We start from the raw sequence: 16,737 nt of genomic DNA on the forward strand, positions 1-16,737 counted from the left end.
TTTGAGACCATTCCAACGCACATTTACTGACACGGACGCTTGGTCTTGTTAATTTAATTTATTTTTAATGTACAATACACGACGATTTGGTAACATATGTTTTATGTAAATATATTAAAAGTTAAATTTTAAATCAAGTAGGAGTGCAGTATAGTGAATTCTTTTAGGAGACACATCCATTTTGTGTTTTCCTTCCCTCCCTTTTTCTGATTCACTTTTCAGTTCACAGTTTGCACCCACTTTTTTGATTACCATATATTCACCCATTATTTTGTTTCAATTGGTGTGGTTTTGTGATCACTACCTAACCCTAGTGTTTTCTCTCGTATCAAAAGCCTTTGCAAAATCTAAGTAGACCACATCAACTGCATTACCCTGGTCTAAATTCCTACTTACCTCCTCAAAGAAACAAATAAGGTTAGTTTGGCAAGATCTATCCTTCATAAATCCATGCTGACTATTACTGATAATTTTGTTTTCCATTAGGTATTCTTGAATATTATCCTGTATTAAACCTTCAAGTAGTTTCCCTACTATTGAAGTCAGGCTTACAGGTCTGTAATTTCCCGGTTGTGATCTAGCTCCCTTTTTAAATATAGGCGCCACATCTGCTTCACGCCAATCTTGTGGTACTGAGCCTGTGGAAATTGAGTCCTTGAATTTTAAATATAATGGTTTTGCTATTACTGAGCTTAACTCCTTGAGAACTCTTGGATGTATGCCATAGGGGCCAGGTGCCTTATTTACTTTAACTTTTCCAAGTCGCTTATGAACTTCTTCCTCCGTTAACCAATTGTTCATTAATATGGAGGTTGTGGCTTCCTCCTGCGGCACTACTATTGAACTTGATTCTTCCCTGGTAAACACAGAGGCAATGAATTTGTTTAATACCTCAGCTTTTTCCTTATCTCCAATAATCTGCCTGCCCATCTCACACTGAAAGGGTCCTATATTTTCTTTTATCTTTTTTTTTGTTATTAAGGTACTTAAAGAACTTTTTAGGGTTGACCTTACTTTCTATTGCAATCCTTTTTTCATTATCCATTTTTGCTAATTTGATTGCCCTTTTGCAATTTTTATTACATTCCTTATAATTCTGATACGATGTCTCTGTCCCTTCTGACTTAAAGAATCTAAACGCCTCCTCTTCTTGTCCATTTCCTCCCCAACCTGTTTATTTAGCCACATTGGTTTTGACTTATTTATTTTATACTTATTACCCAAGGGTATACACTGATAAATGTGCTTTCTAACAATGTTTTAAACACTGCCCATTTATCTTCTACATTTTTCCCTGCAAAAACATCATCCCATTGTATTACTACTAGATTAGACCTCAGTTTATTAAAATATGCCTTTCTAAAGTTTAAAGTCTTTGTTGAACCCAAGTAATCTGTTTTTTGATAATTTATTTCAAATGAGACCATGTTATGATCACTGTTACCCAAATGTTCCAGGACTTGAATATTTGTTATTACTTCTACATTGTTTGATATGACCAAATCCAAAACTGCCCCTCTCCTGGTTGGTTCCTCAATAATTTGGGTCATATAATTGTCTTTAAGCACCCCCAAAAACCTGTTCCCTTTTGTTGTAACGCTAATCTCATTGCCCCAGTCTGTCAGGATAATTAAAATCCCCCATTATGCAAACATGACCCAGTTTTGATGCCTTCTCCATTTGCAAAAGTATTTAAGCTTTCTCAATCTCACAGATATTTGGTGGTTTATAGCATATTCCCACAAACATTTTCTTTATACTTTTACCTCCACTGCTAATTTCTATCCACAAAGTCTCTACATTTTCATCATTCCATTCAGACATCATCCCTTATAATAGGTTTTAGATCCGGTTCAACATATAAACATACTCCACCTCCCCTTCTATTTGTTCGATCCTTCCGAAAAAGAGAATAACCCTCTAAATTAACTGTCCAGTCATGAGTTTCATCCCACCATGTTTCAGTAATGCCTATGATATCATACTGCTCTATGGGTATCTCGCTGCTTGTCAAACTTGCACTTGCCCCCATTCTACCTCCATACCACCTTGAATCCTCATCTATTCCATTTAGTTCATTATCTGTTTCATTCCCCTCCCCCCTCCATCCTAGTTTAAAATCTCCTCCAACCTTTTTAGCATTCTCCCACTTTCAAACGCCCAAGTTCTTGGGTTTTTCTTAAAACAATCATTATTTTAAATTGAACTCAGTCCTTTAGTGGGACAACAAATGATTACACATGCATTCGTTTCCTTCACGTGATCTCAAGGACTGACTACGGCTATCTCTGAAAGGAACATGAACTTATAGGGTCAAAATGAACCAATATCTGTGACATGTAAAGGATTCAATGTGAGTGATCGTTTTAAAACTAAAAATCAGACTATTTTATTTCAGAAATCTGTGTTTTATATTTATTTTTTAAGATGACAGGAGATGACATCATAGGATCCTTACAGTAATCTTTGATTATTTTTAGTTTATTTACTGGGATATAAAAAAAAACTGAATGTCAGGAACCGCTCATCCCACAGTGCTCTAGAAGCTGTAGTTCTGCTCCTGGTACAATTATTTTCGGATGAAAGGAAGCAGGGCTACATTTGCGGGGACTTGTGTGCGTTTGAAAGTGGGATTGTGTGGAAGGATCTGAAAGTAAATTGCTAATGTGTTTTCAAGGCTTTATGTGTACCAATGCTTGCCATAAAAAGTTGATATGTAAAAGTCCTTATGAAGGCCTTCTTAAAAGTAATCATTAAAGCCAGTTACACTATTTTGATTTTAAATCTGTGCTTGTTTATGGGTTAATACAAGGGGATTGAGATTATTTGGACTGCTAGCAGTACACTGTTTTTGCTATGTATATAGCAGCCAATGTGAGAACAATACCAACTTTCTACCTTAATATAAAGTGAAAACTATTTCATTATTCATAATCACAAATGCTCTGAAAAACAATGCAGGCCCCTGAAGCAATTCAACAAGAAAACATAACAATGCTATCATGTCATATATGTAGGGAACAGTAGTAAAGGAAAGACATGCATACGAGATGTGTTTATATTATTTCAAAACTATCATATTAATAATAAATGTAACATGAGAAAGGAACTTTTCACTGGTAAAGGATAAATCAAAAAAAGACTTAAGGTCGTTAATATCTAAAACAAGTCTTGAGAAGTTTCACAAATCAGGATGTACATTTAAGGCGTCACTACTGGCCACTAGCCAAAAAACCTTGTTAGTCCGTCTGAATGAACAGCGTCACCAAGCAACCCCTACGCGTTTCGCTCATTACAAGAGCTTTGTCAGGGGTTGGGGCAGATCATTGTTCTTGTATACACTTGCCAATAACAACATTTATTCAATTAGTAAAATCAATTGTAGAAACTTAAAGTGCAAAAGGGAAAACAATAATTTCATACTTAAACACATTATATACTAAACAGTTGACTAAAATATTTAGCAAGATAATATAAACATGACTAAAGGATTGTACATTCATACATCCTTTCTAAATATCAATATATGTGTGTTGTTGCAAAAAACAACACAAGCTTTCGAAACATTTTTTTGATTATTCATGATTGTGATTTAACCCATTTTAAATGTATGGGTCTAGAGAAAATGCCAGGTGTGGCATTTCGGTGTGGAGATCGAAATAGAATATTAATGCAAAATACATATAGATACTGCACCTTTTCTGTAATTATGATATTTATTTATTTTTTTAAACTGATGTATTGTACTTTTAATATAAAACGTATTTTGTTTTAATAAATATTGATATTTAGAAAGGATGTATGAATTCATGTACAATCCTTTAGTCATTTTTATATTATCTTGCTTAATATTTTAGTCAACTGTTTAGTATGTGTAGAAGTATGAAATTATTGTATTTTCCTTATTGCAATTTAATGCTGTACAATTAATTTACTAATTGAATAATTGTTGTTATTGGTAAGGGTATATAAGAACAATGATCTGACACAGCCCCAAGCCTGACGAAGCTCTTGTAATGAGCGAAACACATAGGGTTCGCTAGGTGTCGCTGTTCATTCATTCAGACGGACTGGCAAGGATTCACAAGGTTTTCTGTCAAGCGGCCAGTAGTGATGCCTTCGATGTCAGACGTCAGCATTGGGCGTGACGACCCGGAAGTGTGCGAGCTGATCGGAGTGCCGGGAGTTCTGCTTTCGCCGGCGGCTGCAGTGCTCCATAGACGTGGGATCTAACAGGCTGCCCCTGACACGCTATCATCGCAGAAAAGAGGTTGTACAGTACATTGTGCCCCACAGATATCGGAACCAATAGGTTGTGCCCCACAGACTGGCACTGTGACGGGAGATCATCCAACACGGCGGTGACTATACTAAACCTAAATCTTGCGACACTCTGATACTGCACTTTAATTATTTCATCATGTAAGTGATAATTGGTGGCTTGTGGCCTAATACATATTTTGCATTTTTCTAAGAAGGTGGTGCTTGTCTTCCTTTCGTTTTTTGCATATACTGTATATTTGGAGGTTGCCTGGTAGGACCTTGAAGAGGAACCCAGCCCTTACAAGATAAAAGCACATCGACCTTTCTTCAGCACATTTTATTATTGGAACTAGTAGTAGAGCATGGGTAATTAATCAGTAATAGAACTTGCAAAGAAACATGTCAAATATGTATTATAAGAAATGAACACTAGCGGGGGAGCATATATACACAAATATGTAACAATGATGCAAGTTACTTAAAGCAGGAGCTGCAGTCCCCCACCCCATTTAATTTTTAGCCTCCCGCCCCTCCCCCCCCCCCCTTTTTTTTTTAAGTCGGTGGAAAGCAAAGGATCTTCAGAGAGGAACCATGTTAATTTCAGCTCCAACTCAATAGGAAGCACCCTGGAAACGAGGATTAAAAAAAAAAAAAAAAAAAAAAAGGAGTAATAAAACTGGTTTTAAACAGGTTTCCTGCCCCCTCCCTAACCCCCTATCTTCCCCACACTTGAATGCATTTCAGCTCTGGGGACTCCATGGTTCCTGAGAGTCACACCCGTAAACCTAGTGCCCATACTGGGCAGAGAAATCAACCATTGCAGCTTCCCACTGGCCCGAGTAACATAGAGCAGGGGTGCGCAAACTTACAGTCATGCGCCCCCTTTCTCCTCTTCCCTCAGCTCGCCCCCCCCCCCCTGTACAGCTCCAGCATCACATGACCATGCTGCATCATTTGATGCCGGTTGCCATGGAGCCTGCGTCGTTGGAACCAAGCTAAGTTAAGATATTACAGAGAACTCACGCGATCCCCGGCATTTATTTTAAATGCCTTCGCGGAAGCGTGGGGCCTCTGTAACAGCTGTGCCCACTTTGCGCACTCCTGACATAGAGGATTTAAACAACCAAGTACCAGAGTTGGCGTTTCAAATATGTAGCTCAGGAAAAGGAGGGTCCCCTGAAATAAAATGAATTTCAGCTCTGGGGACCCCCCCGATTCCCATCTACTCTGTTATAATAAATGCATACCTGGGTGCGGGATAAAACCAGTGTTAATATTCCTGTGCAATTCTTTACCTCTGTCATGATGCTTCCTAATCAGTTACAGATGTACTCTAGTAATTACTTGCATAACTACTATATGGCTGAATAACTTAATGTAGTGTAGCAGATGGATAATGAACACTAAATAATTCATATAGTTCTTTAGTAACATCTTTTTGAAAATCCACCAGTGACGATTCCTTGTTTTAACAAACTTCAAAAAAAATGTTTGCTACTGAAAGTGCTCCCAATCTACATACACATCCCTGACAAGTCTGAATGTGAATGGAAGCCCTCAGGTACACGTGCCTGTGGTAAGAAGTAAGACCTCTGTATTTATAGGCGATGTCTAGAGTCTAGACATATATACTACTGAATGTATGGCATACAGCGGTATTCGTACAGTATATGTGTCTTTACTCTAGACATATATACTGTACGAATACCGCTGTAGGCCATACATTCAGCAGTCAATTGAAGACACGTAACCTTTTGAGTGCCATATTGATGAACCAGGTACGACATGACGGCTGGAACACCAGCGGCTCTTGTGATGTACGATGTATGTCATGCACTATCATCCCCTGCTGTGTCTCTTTAAATTCTAGCTAGGTAAAACCATATTTCAATTGTATGTCTGTCTTCAAATCATCCCTTGAAGTGTCTTAATTCAATTCAGCTTTCACACTTCGGCAAGACAACACCCTGCTTAGAATAACAATCTGTCTTAATGTTCCTCACATGTGCTAATTAAGTTGCTCGGGCCAGTCAGGTGACATTTTAGAAGTATATAAGTAAGCACACAGCAGCCTTGCTGTCTGCAGCAATGTTTGAAGTAGCCAGGTTAAAGTAGAATGTTAGTGCTGAAGTTAAAAAGGAAGTTCAAAAAGGAGTGAAAAAGTGGGCAACACCAACTGGTCCCGATTCCTGCATTTGACCTATGCTGGAAAGGAGGACATCATCTACCCCAGACTGCACATCTCAACACTTAACTATTGCTCCTCCTTTCCTATCCTTTGTGGAGGGGCGATCAGAAGAAATGTACGAAATGTAAGACCTTCATGCCCCTCCCCCACACACCCACACAGATTTCTTTTCTTCCATGTCTCGGTCAGGGGGACAAATTGTCTGCTTCTAGTGTTGCAGCATTGATCAGAGCATCCTCGTACAATGCCACATGTGCAGGAGGCTGTCTCTGATGGCCCTGTTCTGCTGCTCAGCTGTCTCCAGGTCATCATTCAGAGAGATCACTTCCTGAAAGTGAAGCATTGCAGGAAGCTGCTCTGATCAAGGCTGCAACACTATAAGTCAACAATCCCCCCCCTAAGCTGATCCTAAGGACTTGTAAGGTAGGGATACGTGGGTGGTACAAAGGGGTTACATTTTATGGTAACGGATACCGCCCATCTCCACTCCCTGTAACATCAATGAAACCTGCACCTCCCTTCCCCCAATTCACAGATGATGGGGAGGAACACACAGTTGCATATATATCTAAACAATATTCATGCATTCCTTTACCTTTTGCCCGATAAAGATTCTCCCAAACCAATGCAGACAATTGAAGGTGAAAAGTGCACTCTTTTTTTCCCCTCGTCTCCCTACTGGAAGTTTTTACTTTACACAGCAAAGTGTTACGTCCTCCAGTAAAGAGTAAATGGGAGAAAAATGTATCTGACTAAAATTTATAGTTACTCACTGCATTTAGTAAATAGTCAACGGCTATAAAAAGTTGTTTCACAATCACTATTTCACATTAATTCACCTACACTACACCATTTTTTAATAAATCAATTAAAAACAGCAACACTAATTCACCCCCTGCCCATTTTTTTTTGTCTTATTTTAATATAATTCAAACAATCCAGGAGGAGCAAAATATAGGGAAATAAAAACAGAAAACAGTGCAAATTTAAGTGCAGACGTTGAGACTCTGATGAAATAATAATGACAATATCTTGGCTCTGCCGGTCTATCTACTTACAAGATGTAAGTGGTAAGTATGCAGTTGGCAGATTGGGCTGCCACCCCAGGTAGTAGCTGTGTATTGTGGATATCCCTCCAGGCTTATCTCGTCAGGGTAACCATGGTGTACATATGGGAGGAAACAAAGCTACATAGCGCGATCTGTCTTTCCAAAAACTTTATAAAATGAATATGAGCATATAAAATGTGCACTTACAATGTGCCAGAATTAAAAATGCATTTATCACAATCACAGTGATTCTAGGGGTTTTTTTCCGATCTCACCGCCTCCTCTCTGGCTCTGGATGTCAGCCGTCTGCAACCTGGAACGCTCAGCTCCGTTTCTCCTCCGGTGCGTGTGACGTCACTGCTCAGTGGAAGGTACAGCTACGGATCCCTCACTAGACCAAAACACCACTCTACGCGTTTCGCCCAGCTCAGCAAGCTGTCAATGGCTTCGTCACACGCACCGGAGGAGAAACGGAGCTGAGCGTTCCAGGTTGCAGACGGCTGACATGCAGAGCCAGAGAGGAGGCGGTGAGATCGGATAAAACCCCCTAGAATCACTGTGATTGTGATAAATGCATTTTTAATTCTGGCACATTGTAAGTGCACATTTTATATGCTCATATTCATTTTATAAAGTTTTTGGAAAGACAGATCGCGCTATGTAGCTTTGTTTCCTCCCATATGTACACCATGGTTACCCTGACGAGATAAGCCTGGAGGGATATCCACAATACACAGCTACTACCTGGGGTGGCAGCCCAATCTGCCAACTGCATACTTACCACTTACATCTTGTAAGTAGATAGACCGGCAGAGCCAAGATATTGTCATTATTATTTCATCAGAGTCTCAACGTCTGCACTTAAATTTGCACTGTTTTCTGTTTTTATTTCCCTATATTTTGCTCCTCCTGGATTGTTTGAAATACATCTTTCTACTTGGAACCCTGGAAACAGGTTCTACCAGAGGGTTTGAGCAGGGTTTATTATTTGAGCACTAATATCAATTTTTATTGCACTTGCACGTATCACTATTGTATATATTTAAGTTGTTAGCGCCTTATATTCACTTATTCACAATATATTATTTAAATATAAAGCATATAACAATCTATAATGTTATATTCTTGCCTAAACTGGCAATCGTTTGGTGCTCCTGTTCTAAATCTGTCAAAATCCTGAATGTGTGCCTAACTAAATGGTCACCTTTCAGTTCCAATCAATCCTTCACTATGTAACTCAGCAGCTACAATGTATCCGGATATTACTAAAATAACATTATCTATTACTCCAGTTTACAGCTCAAACTGCTGGAAACATTGGCAACAATTATCACAAACAGGAAAATGTTACCAATATCTTGCACTGCTGGGGAGGTGGGCTAAAACCTATTATAGAACTAAAAGGATGCTCAGTATATTAAAACGGTATTAAGAATTGAATTAAAAAAAAAAACAAATAAAACAGTCAGTCACTTATCTAATACTACAGAACCGATTTATTAAACAAAAAATATATACGATTTCACATGTTTTGCTGCTTTAAAATGTTCCCTCTTCACAGAAACATCTATTTTGTCCCTAACCTACACAAAGCTGCCCCAATGATGCCAATAAATTAAAGTGGGAAATAAAATAAACTTACTTCTAAAGTGATTCTAAATGGGAGGGAGAGTCCGCCAAACAGGTGTTTTTTTTTTTTTACAGTTGTGGGCTGAAGGTTATAAATAGCCTTACCTTGTATGTTCAGCGGAATTGTTTCTCTCATCAATTACTGCAACAGCCACAAGCTTTCCTAACAAAGAAGATTAAATGTTTTAAGTCAGTCCCGTTCTACAGAACTTTAGTCAATTTTAATTCTCTCTCTCCTCCTTGTAATGCTCTTTGAGATACTTTACAAAAAGCACAAATAAAATCCTTTACAAAAAGTCAGATGTCTATTCTGTGTAAAGTTCTGTTGCTTCATACAGGTGATTATTTTATAATGCCCTGGTGTGTTTGTGTCTCTCTTCAAGGTCTTCAATGCATAGATGGGCAGGGAGCGGGGGGCGCGTCAAACAGTGGGCAGGTGCGTGGATCTGCAGGATAGCCACACCTAGCCATATAACCGTTCAGTGGTCACCACCACTTAACCCCTTGAGTGCTGCATCACGTAACAGTTACTGACCTGAAAGTCACACTGTACAAGAGATGCCGGATTTTGAAAATGAAAAGATTGATCATCAGCCATTAGATATTGGGTCATGGATTCACTTTGTGAAACCCCACAATTCCCTAGTGTCGTTTCTCCCGAGACTTATAAATCTCTCTAATGACAGCAACTGTAAGTGGTGGTACCAATATTTGGGTTGTTTCTCAAGTCCTGGGAAGATTGGACAGAGTTATTTTGTGGATTTGGAAATAGGGGATCCCTTCTTTTAATCTTCGCTGGGTTTTTCCCGTACAAAATCTCACAATTTGTCTGGTCAACAGCGTTTCTTCCGTCCCCCCCGCACACATTTATTGTGACTGGTGCTGGGGGCACAGTCTGTGGGAAGGTCCAACATATAGGTGGCCATCACTGAAATAAGAGCCACGCTTAATCCTAGTTTTGCATGCTATATGCATTAATAAAATACTGTACAAAAAGTGTGTTGGACCAGCACGCAAAACTAAAATCAAAAAGTAAATTGTATGCAAAAGTGATCAATTTAATCTAAATTCAATAATAAAACAAAAACAGCATCATCAGAAAAGTAAATAGACACAAAAATCCTAATATTTATAAAATACTGTACCATTTCATAAAATTAATTTAGGAAAGCATATTTGTAATTTTTACCGCTGTGTGTATTTGTCATAGTTTCCAATGCTTCTATACTGCTAAACCATTTCTTTACAAATAATATGCTTAGGTAGTCTGCAGCATTAAGGCTGGGGGCATAATAATATAGGATTGTCCAAGTGTGACAAATTAATAATAAAAAAAAAAACAGATTTTCACAAAACGCATTTTTTTTCCATTTGGACTGAAATGTACTGATGCAGCGGCCGTTATTCGAACACATCTCGGCACCGATTTTGAGTTCTCTGCTGTTCCCCACGCAGCATGAAACGCGGCTAATCGCCCCAGGCACCCGCGCTTATCGCGGATGTTTTGTTTGAATTTCATGGATTCTGTTTCTTTGTCTGCAATAAAATGGATGAATTGTAATGTGTACAGTACTGTGCTACTCTGTTAATTTCATGTTTTTAATAGCCAGAACACTAAAATTCGTTTTGCTGCGCTCGCATCTTAGTGCGGGAAGGCTGGAATTCATCCCGCGTTTTCAAATCAGGATTCCGATGTACATGACGCGTGAAGTGTTCGAATAACGGCCGCTGCATCAGTATGTAATATTGGATTAAAAAAATATTAAACCATAGGTAGATTTAACATTTTCAGATTATGATTCGTGTTAGCCATTCCATACAATGACAGATGGCCATTAACCAGGAGTGATAACCCAGCACAAAAACAAGCAGTGCTAGACAAATCTTACAAAGAGGATGCATCAGAAGGAGAGGTCTTAGGGCTGTTATATATATGTTGGCTGTAGTTAGTCAGCCTTTCTATAATAGGGCCGCACGCGCACGGCTGTGAGCGTGGAGCCGGCCGACGAGGGAGAAGATGGGGAAATGAAAGATTTTGTGCCGCTACCGCCGCTGGTATGTGTGTATGTGTCGAAGCAACACAATACATTTTTTTTTTTATTTATACATGTCTTTTTTTTCTTAAATATTATTTAACACATTTTTAATTCACATAATCTATACACACACATATACACACACACATTACCTTCCATCCCAGTCGCTCAGAGCAAACACACAAAAAGTGTGCGTCACGGGCATGCACGTTCGCACAGGCGTGCACGCACACACACTATATAACGGCCTTTACCTGTATCTCCAAGCTCATACAATGTGAAACCATCAACATGAAGATATCCTTCAAATCTCTCTTTATTCACCCAAGAGGATAAATCACCATCTTCATATTCTGTAGGAAATTCAAACAGAAAAAAGAACTGAAATATGAATAAAATGTAAACATTTTTTTTAATTAAACAAATTAGCAATAAAACTGATATTTTCAGTAGCAACGGAGTTTGAGTGTACACACATTTAAATATTATATGCATTCAATGATTTAAAAAACATATAGGTTGCATTAAATTACTTTCATGATTTCCTTTTTGTCTGAAATTGTGTAATCTCTTAAATCCCAAAAAAGCAAAATAGTGGGCAAGTATAAAAAGAAAAACAAAATGGACTATGGTCAAAATATTTGCAAAAATAATTAATTGGCTGTGTATCAAATGCTAAAACGTGTCAATATAATGACTATTAACCCTTTGAGTGTGAACATTTGCTATGGATGCAAATAAATGTCGCACCTTTCAGTATTTATCAAATAGTCCACAGTTCGGTTCTTTTCTCAATGTATTCAGAGACAAATAGAACACATCATTTACAGCATCATTTCAGTCAGTGACATCAGGCATATAGAATTTATTTATAGAATGGAGAATCCTTAGCTTGGTTGATGTTAAATGATTCAGCTGTATGTAGCTTGGCCGGTAAATGACTCTGAATTCTATACAAATACAATCTTTTATATACATTCTAAACGTAGCAATCACCCGTTTTTCTCACTGTCAGACAAATGTTCTTAGTCCAGCATCAATGTTTAAACCAATATTTATTCACTTCCTCATTGCTCTGATCTAAGAAATGCATTGTTCTGTCACTGTTCTGGCATCTCCCCGCCTCAAATCCCTCTCCTGGCTTCCAATCAAATCCTGCATCTCACACTCCATTCTTCTCCTCACTTTTAAAGCTTTACACTATTCTGCCCCTCCTTACATCTCAGCCCTAATATCTCGCTATGCACCACCCGACTCTTGCGTTCTGCTCAAGGATGTCTTCTTTCTACCCCCTTTTTATCTAAAGCCCTCTCCCGCCTTAAACCTTTTTCACTGACTGCCCCACACCTCTGGAATGCCCTTCCCCTCAGTACCCGACTAGCACCCTCTCTATTCACCTTTAAGACCCACCTTAAGACACACTTGCTTAAAGAAGCATATGAATAGCACTGTGGATATTCTGAACACATGATACATAAAGCTTGGCCCCCTGCAGACGCACTTACCAGAACTCCCTCCTACTGTCTCTGTACGTTCTCCCTACCTACCAATTAGATTGTAAGCTCCTCGGGGCAGGGACTCCTCTTCCTTAATGTTATGTTTGTCTAAAGCACTTATTCCCATGATCTGTTATTTATATTATCTGTTATTTATTCGATTACCACATGTATTACTGCTGTGAAGCGCTATGTACATTAATGGCGCTATATAAATAAAGACATACAATACAATACTAAGTAACTATAGGATTACCAGTGTTCCTAATCTTTTAAGACTAAGCTCTATTGTATTACCAACCATTTAACTAACCTTTGATTACAAACTCATGACTCATTCAACTAAGCAGACATTAAACATACCAAGTTTGATACAAAATGGAAATTAATACAAGATACTGTAGATTCTTAAGTCACTAACATTTCTACACTTGCCTTTCTTCAGTCGAATTTATGCCTTCTTATTCTTGCAGAGGCAGCTAATTTTCCAATATAGTTTCTAATGTAATACTATATTGTGATGGAGGGGGCTGCCCAGCACCCTCCCAGACCCCAGCACCTCCCACTCCCTGTGCAGGGGCTGAGTTTTCGCGCCAGGGAGTTAGTTCTGTGCTAGTGAATCTGGGCTTTCCGATTGACCGCTGCAAGCCCGGCCCCCTGCCGAATGATTGGCCCTAGAGCAGGGCTATGAAACCAGCATGTTACAGAGTCCCCTGATTGGCCCCCTCCCCTAGCAACCAGTCCCTGATTGGTGCAGCGGACTCCCACAGGTTGGAGACAATTTCCTAAGAGGAGCCAGCTCAGCCTGTCAGTTGAGACTCACAGGGGAAAGACATTTTAGATGCTGTGAACTCTCTGTGTAACATGGCGGTCTGCACAGTTACCTCTCTGCCCTGCACCATCCCCAAGACTGATTCTGCTTCCCGGGGTGAAACGGACTCCTAGTTAGTTCTAAAGTTAAACTCTGTCATTTATAAAACTCTCCCCTTTCATTTACTGATGCTGACTGTATGTTATTTTTATTGTACTGTACCCTCCAGATTAAACCCTTGTTCAATCGCTCTATTGTCGTGACCGAGTGTGAGCCCACAGGGGTGTGTGTAACTTTTGACCCACTGTGTACGGTGATATGTACTCAGACACCACCCACTAGTGAGTTCAGGCTAGGGTTGTGTAATTGGGGTCAGTGACTTCAATAGTGGGGGGCAGTATCCCAGGTATAAGAGTGTGGCTCTTGGAATGGGCCCCTGGTGGATCTGGGTGGTAACTACCCTTCTAGCAGTGCAAGGCTAGGGATAGCAGGGGATGTTTTTGGGCACCTTTTTGCCCTAGTCCGAGCAGGGATACCCTGGTGGTCAGCAGGACCGAGGCAAGTTCCCAGCGGCAGCGTCTGGATAGACTCCGTATACCGGTGTTCCGCTGTTTTGGGTATCGACGGTTTGGTGCTCCGTGACGGCCGTTCGTCACATATATTCCTTGTTTTAATTGGTTATATATTCATCATGTATGTGTAGACAATATAAGATCTTTATTATTCAGACAGGAAATAGTCCTCTCTTCAGAGTGTGCCATTACATAGCCACCATGTCATGGGATCTGGCACTCCAGAACCCCATGCTGCAGTGGCTACGTCATGGGGTTTCAGGTCATTTTCATCGAGAGATTGCATTCTGTGCCCACTGGAGCATTTAACATGATCCACTTTAAAGAGGGATGAAAGAGGACGACAACTCCTCTCTGTCATCCATCAATGACGCCGGATCACTCCAAGGAGCAGTCACGTGATTGCACAGTGGTGCAGCGGCCCCTGGCACTAAGAGGCTTAAGAACAATTTGGATCAGTATCTAAGGCCCCCTGTTCAATATGTTATGAAGAGGCCTTCTCCATTTAAATGGAGTTTAATTTTTCTTTAGCATGGAGAAGGCTGCCTTGCAGCAATTTTAGTAGCTGTGTAACAAGGAATGGTAGGGTGGAGTTATATGGAGCAGCAGAAGGAACTAGAGGGATTACATGATTTATAATAACGACAAAAAACAAATAGACAGTCAAGTCTGCATTTGACGTATAAAGGTAAGAAATGGAAAAAGAAAACTGATACGCTGCAAGGAAGCAATTTCAATTGTATTGATACACAACATAAGTAGTTCACTACAACCAGACTGCTATGCTGGCATATGCTCGCAGCTCCAGCCCTCTGACCTGTAAAATGTACTACAATCTGATTATTCAAAGGCCAAAAACTGGATCATTTAAAACAAACTGTTTTAAAAGACTGACACAACTATGACACTTGGTATCAAGACTAAATTACTAAAGCTTACACCAGAGTTACTGTCCCAAACCAACTAATACTGATCTACCTCAGTTACTAGCTTTAAATATTTGGGAATGAGGCTGGCCTCCCATCCAACATTTGGATTGCATATTGACACATGAACATCCAAAATCACATTCAAACTGGGATAACTTGATAGAATTAAATCTTGCCTACGCCCAATGGTCAGAAAGCGCATTGTAAAGCAGATGTGAATGCCAATTTGTGACTATGGGGACAGCATCCCAAATTCACCTCCGCAAACTTGACATTCTTTAGAATTCATAATGCTGTTTTGTCTTATTATTAAGCAACAACACACCCAGCATTGTGATATGTTAATTGGAATAGGTTAGTCATCAAGACGCAACGTACATTTTTCCTGTCTTGCCTTCAGATATTTTCAGGACAAGCTACCCAATTATTGGCCGCTCTTTACTTCTCTTACCGAACACCCAACTTCTGAAACCATTTACTAGAGTCTCTCAAAGCTGCCTCTTATCCAAGTTCTTTCAAGATTTCAGCTGTTTCATACCTTACACATGCTTGTAACAAACGTATAATGTCAACATAATATTCTGTTCCCAGGACACCCTTGAAATAAGAGTTAATGTATTTATTCCTAGTAAAATATTTTATTAATAAATTATAGTTTTATTGCGTCACCTCAAAAGGTACAATCTCACATAGCTGGCCAAGAAACAACCTTTTGTAAAAAAATACCAGTCTAGTGTGCTTCCATATACAATTATTACCAAGCTATGATCTGTTAATTTTCTATTCTTTGAAAATTAATTATAAATTTAATTTCTAAGTAGCCTCTGAATGGAGAAGTATGTAATTCAAGTGTTTTCTTCACCTTAATCTTGCCATATTCCTACTAGAGAGCCGATAAGAGGTGGGAGAGAGAGCGGGTGGGGCGAGAGTCTTTATGAGAAAACACTTGCTGATCACATAGTGACATCAGATAAGTCACAGCTCACCATGTTTACAAACAAATAAAAAATATATTAAGGAGATTTATAAATACACAGGAGAGAATTACATGAGATCTAAAAAAAGCCAACATCTGGAGTCCATAAATAATTGCTTAAAATTGAGATTCATGTTTTTGACATATTATGGCACAATTGACTCCACTTCCTGACACATTTTAGAGAAGGTGAGCACAACAGCTTGACATCTCTATATCTCTGCTATTCATTCATCTCGAGCACTTGGCATACTTAGCACCTGCTCATTTATGATACAGTAGGCTTAACTCTACTTGAAGACTCCCTACAGTTTATCTCCACCAGGCATACTTGAAAAGGAGAAGGTAACTTTCAATGTATGTTTACTTGTAAAATATTTTAGAAACAAAACCATTCATCACTTTTGGATATATAAACGCTCCCTTCCACAGTGAGAAAGCAACTTTAAGAAATCTATACGGTGTTTAACACTCATACCTTCATCTATGAAAAACTCTAATTTTAGTCCTTTAGAAGCTATCACATCCTACAGAATATCAAATCAACATCAAATAATACACGTACAACTGCAGAATCACATCATTACAGGCATCGGCAAACTACTACAAAATCAACATTTCAGACAATGTGCTGCACTGTAGGAATTTGATACTTTAGAGTCAATGCTCAAAGAACAAGACCGTTTACCACAATCAGAATGTCCATATGCAACTTGTAACAAATACATTGTTTGTACCATTCACTACTGCCTGCATTGTACCAGGCCATTCACTGCTGCCTTCATTGT

The 16,737-nt window shown here is 39.1% G+C and overlaps 1 protein-coding gene across 3 annotated transcripts in view; it reads right to left on the reverse strand.

Annotated features, from left to right (window-relative positions):
- TMX3 (thioredoxin related transmembrane protein 3) overlaps positions 1–16,737 on the reverse strand; it is a 79,507-nt gene that overhangs the window by 14,831 nt on the left and 47,939 nt on the right. For all 3 annotated transcript variants that reach the window (XM_075585438.1, XM_075585439.1, XM_075585440.1), the window contains exons 10-11: positions 11,420–11,518; positions 9,235–9,292 (exon numbers count right to left, since the gene is read on the reverse strand). In XM_075585438.1, the coding sequence (XP_075441553.1) occupies positions 9,235–9,292; positions 11,420–11,518 (157 nt within the window). The remainder of the gene's footprint in view (positions 1–9,234; positions 9,293–11,419; positions 11,519–16,737) is intronic.

Source organism: Ascaphus truei, chromosome 2 (genome assembly GCF_040206685.1).
Source record: "Ascaphus truei isolate aAscTru1 chromosome 2, aAscTru1.hap1, whole genome shotgun sequence".
Classification (NCBI taxonomy): domain Eukaryota; kingdom Metazoa; phylum Chordata; class Amphibia; order Anura; family Ascaphidae; genus Ascaphus; species Ascaphus truei.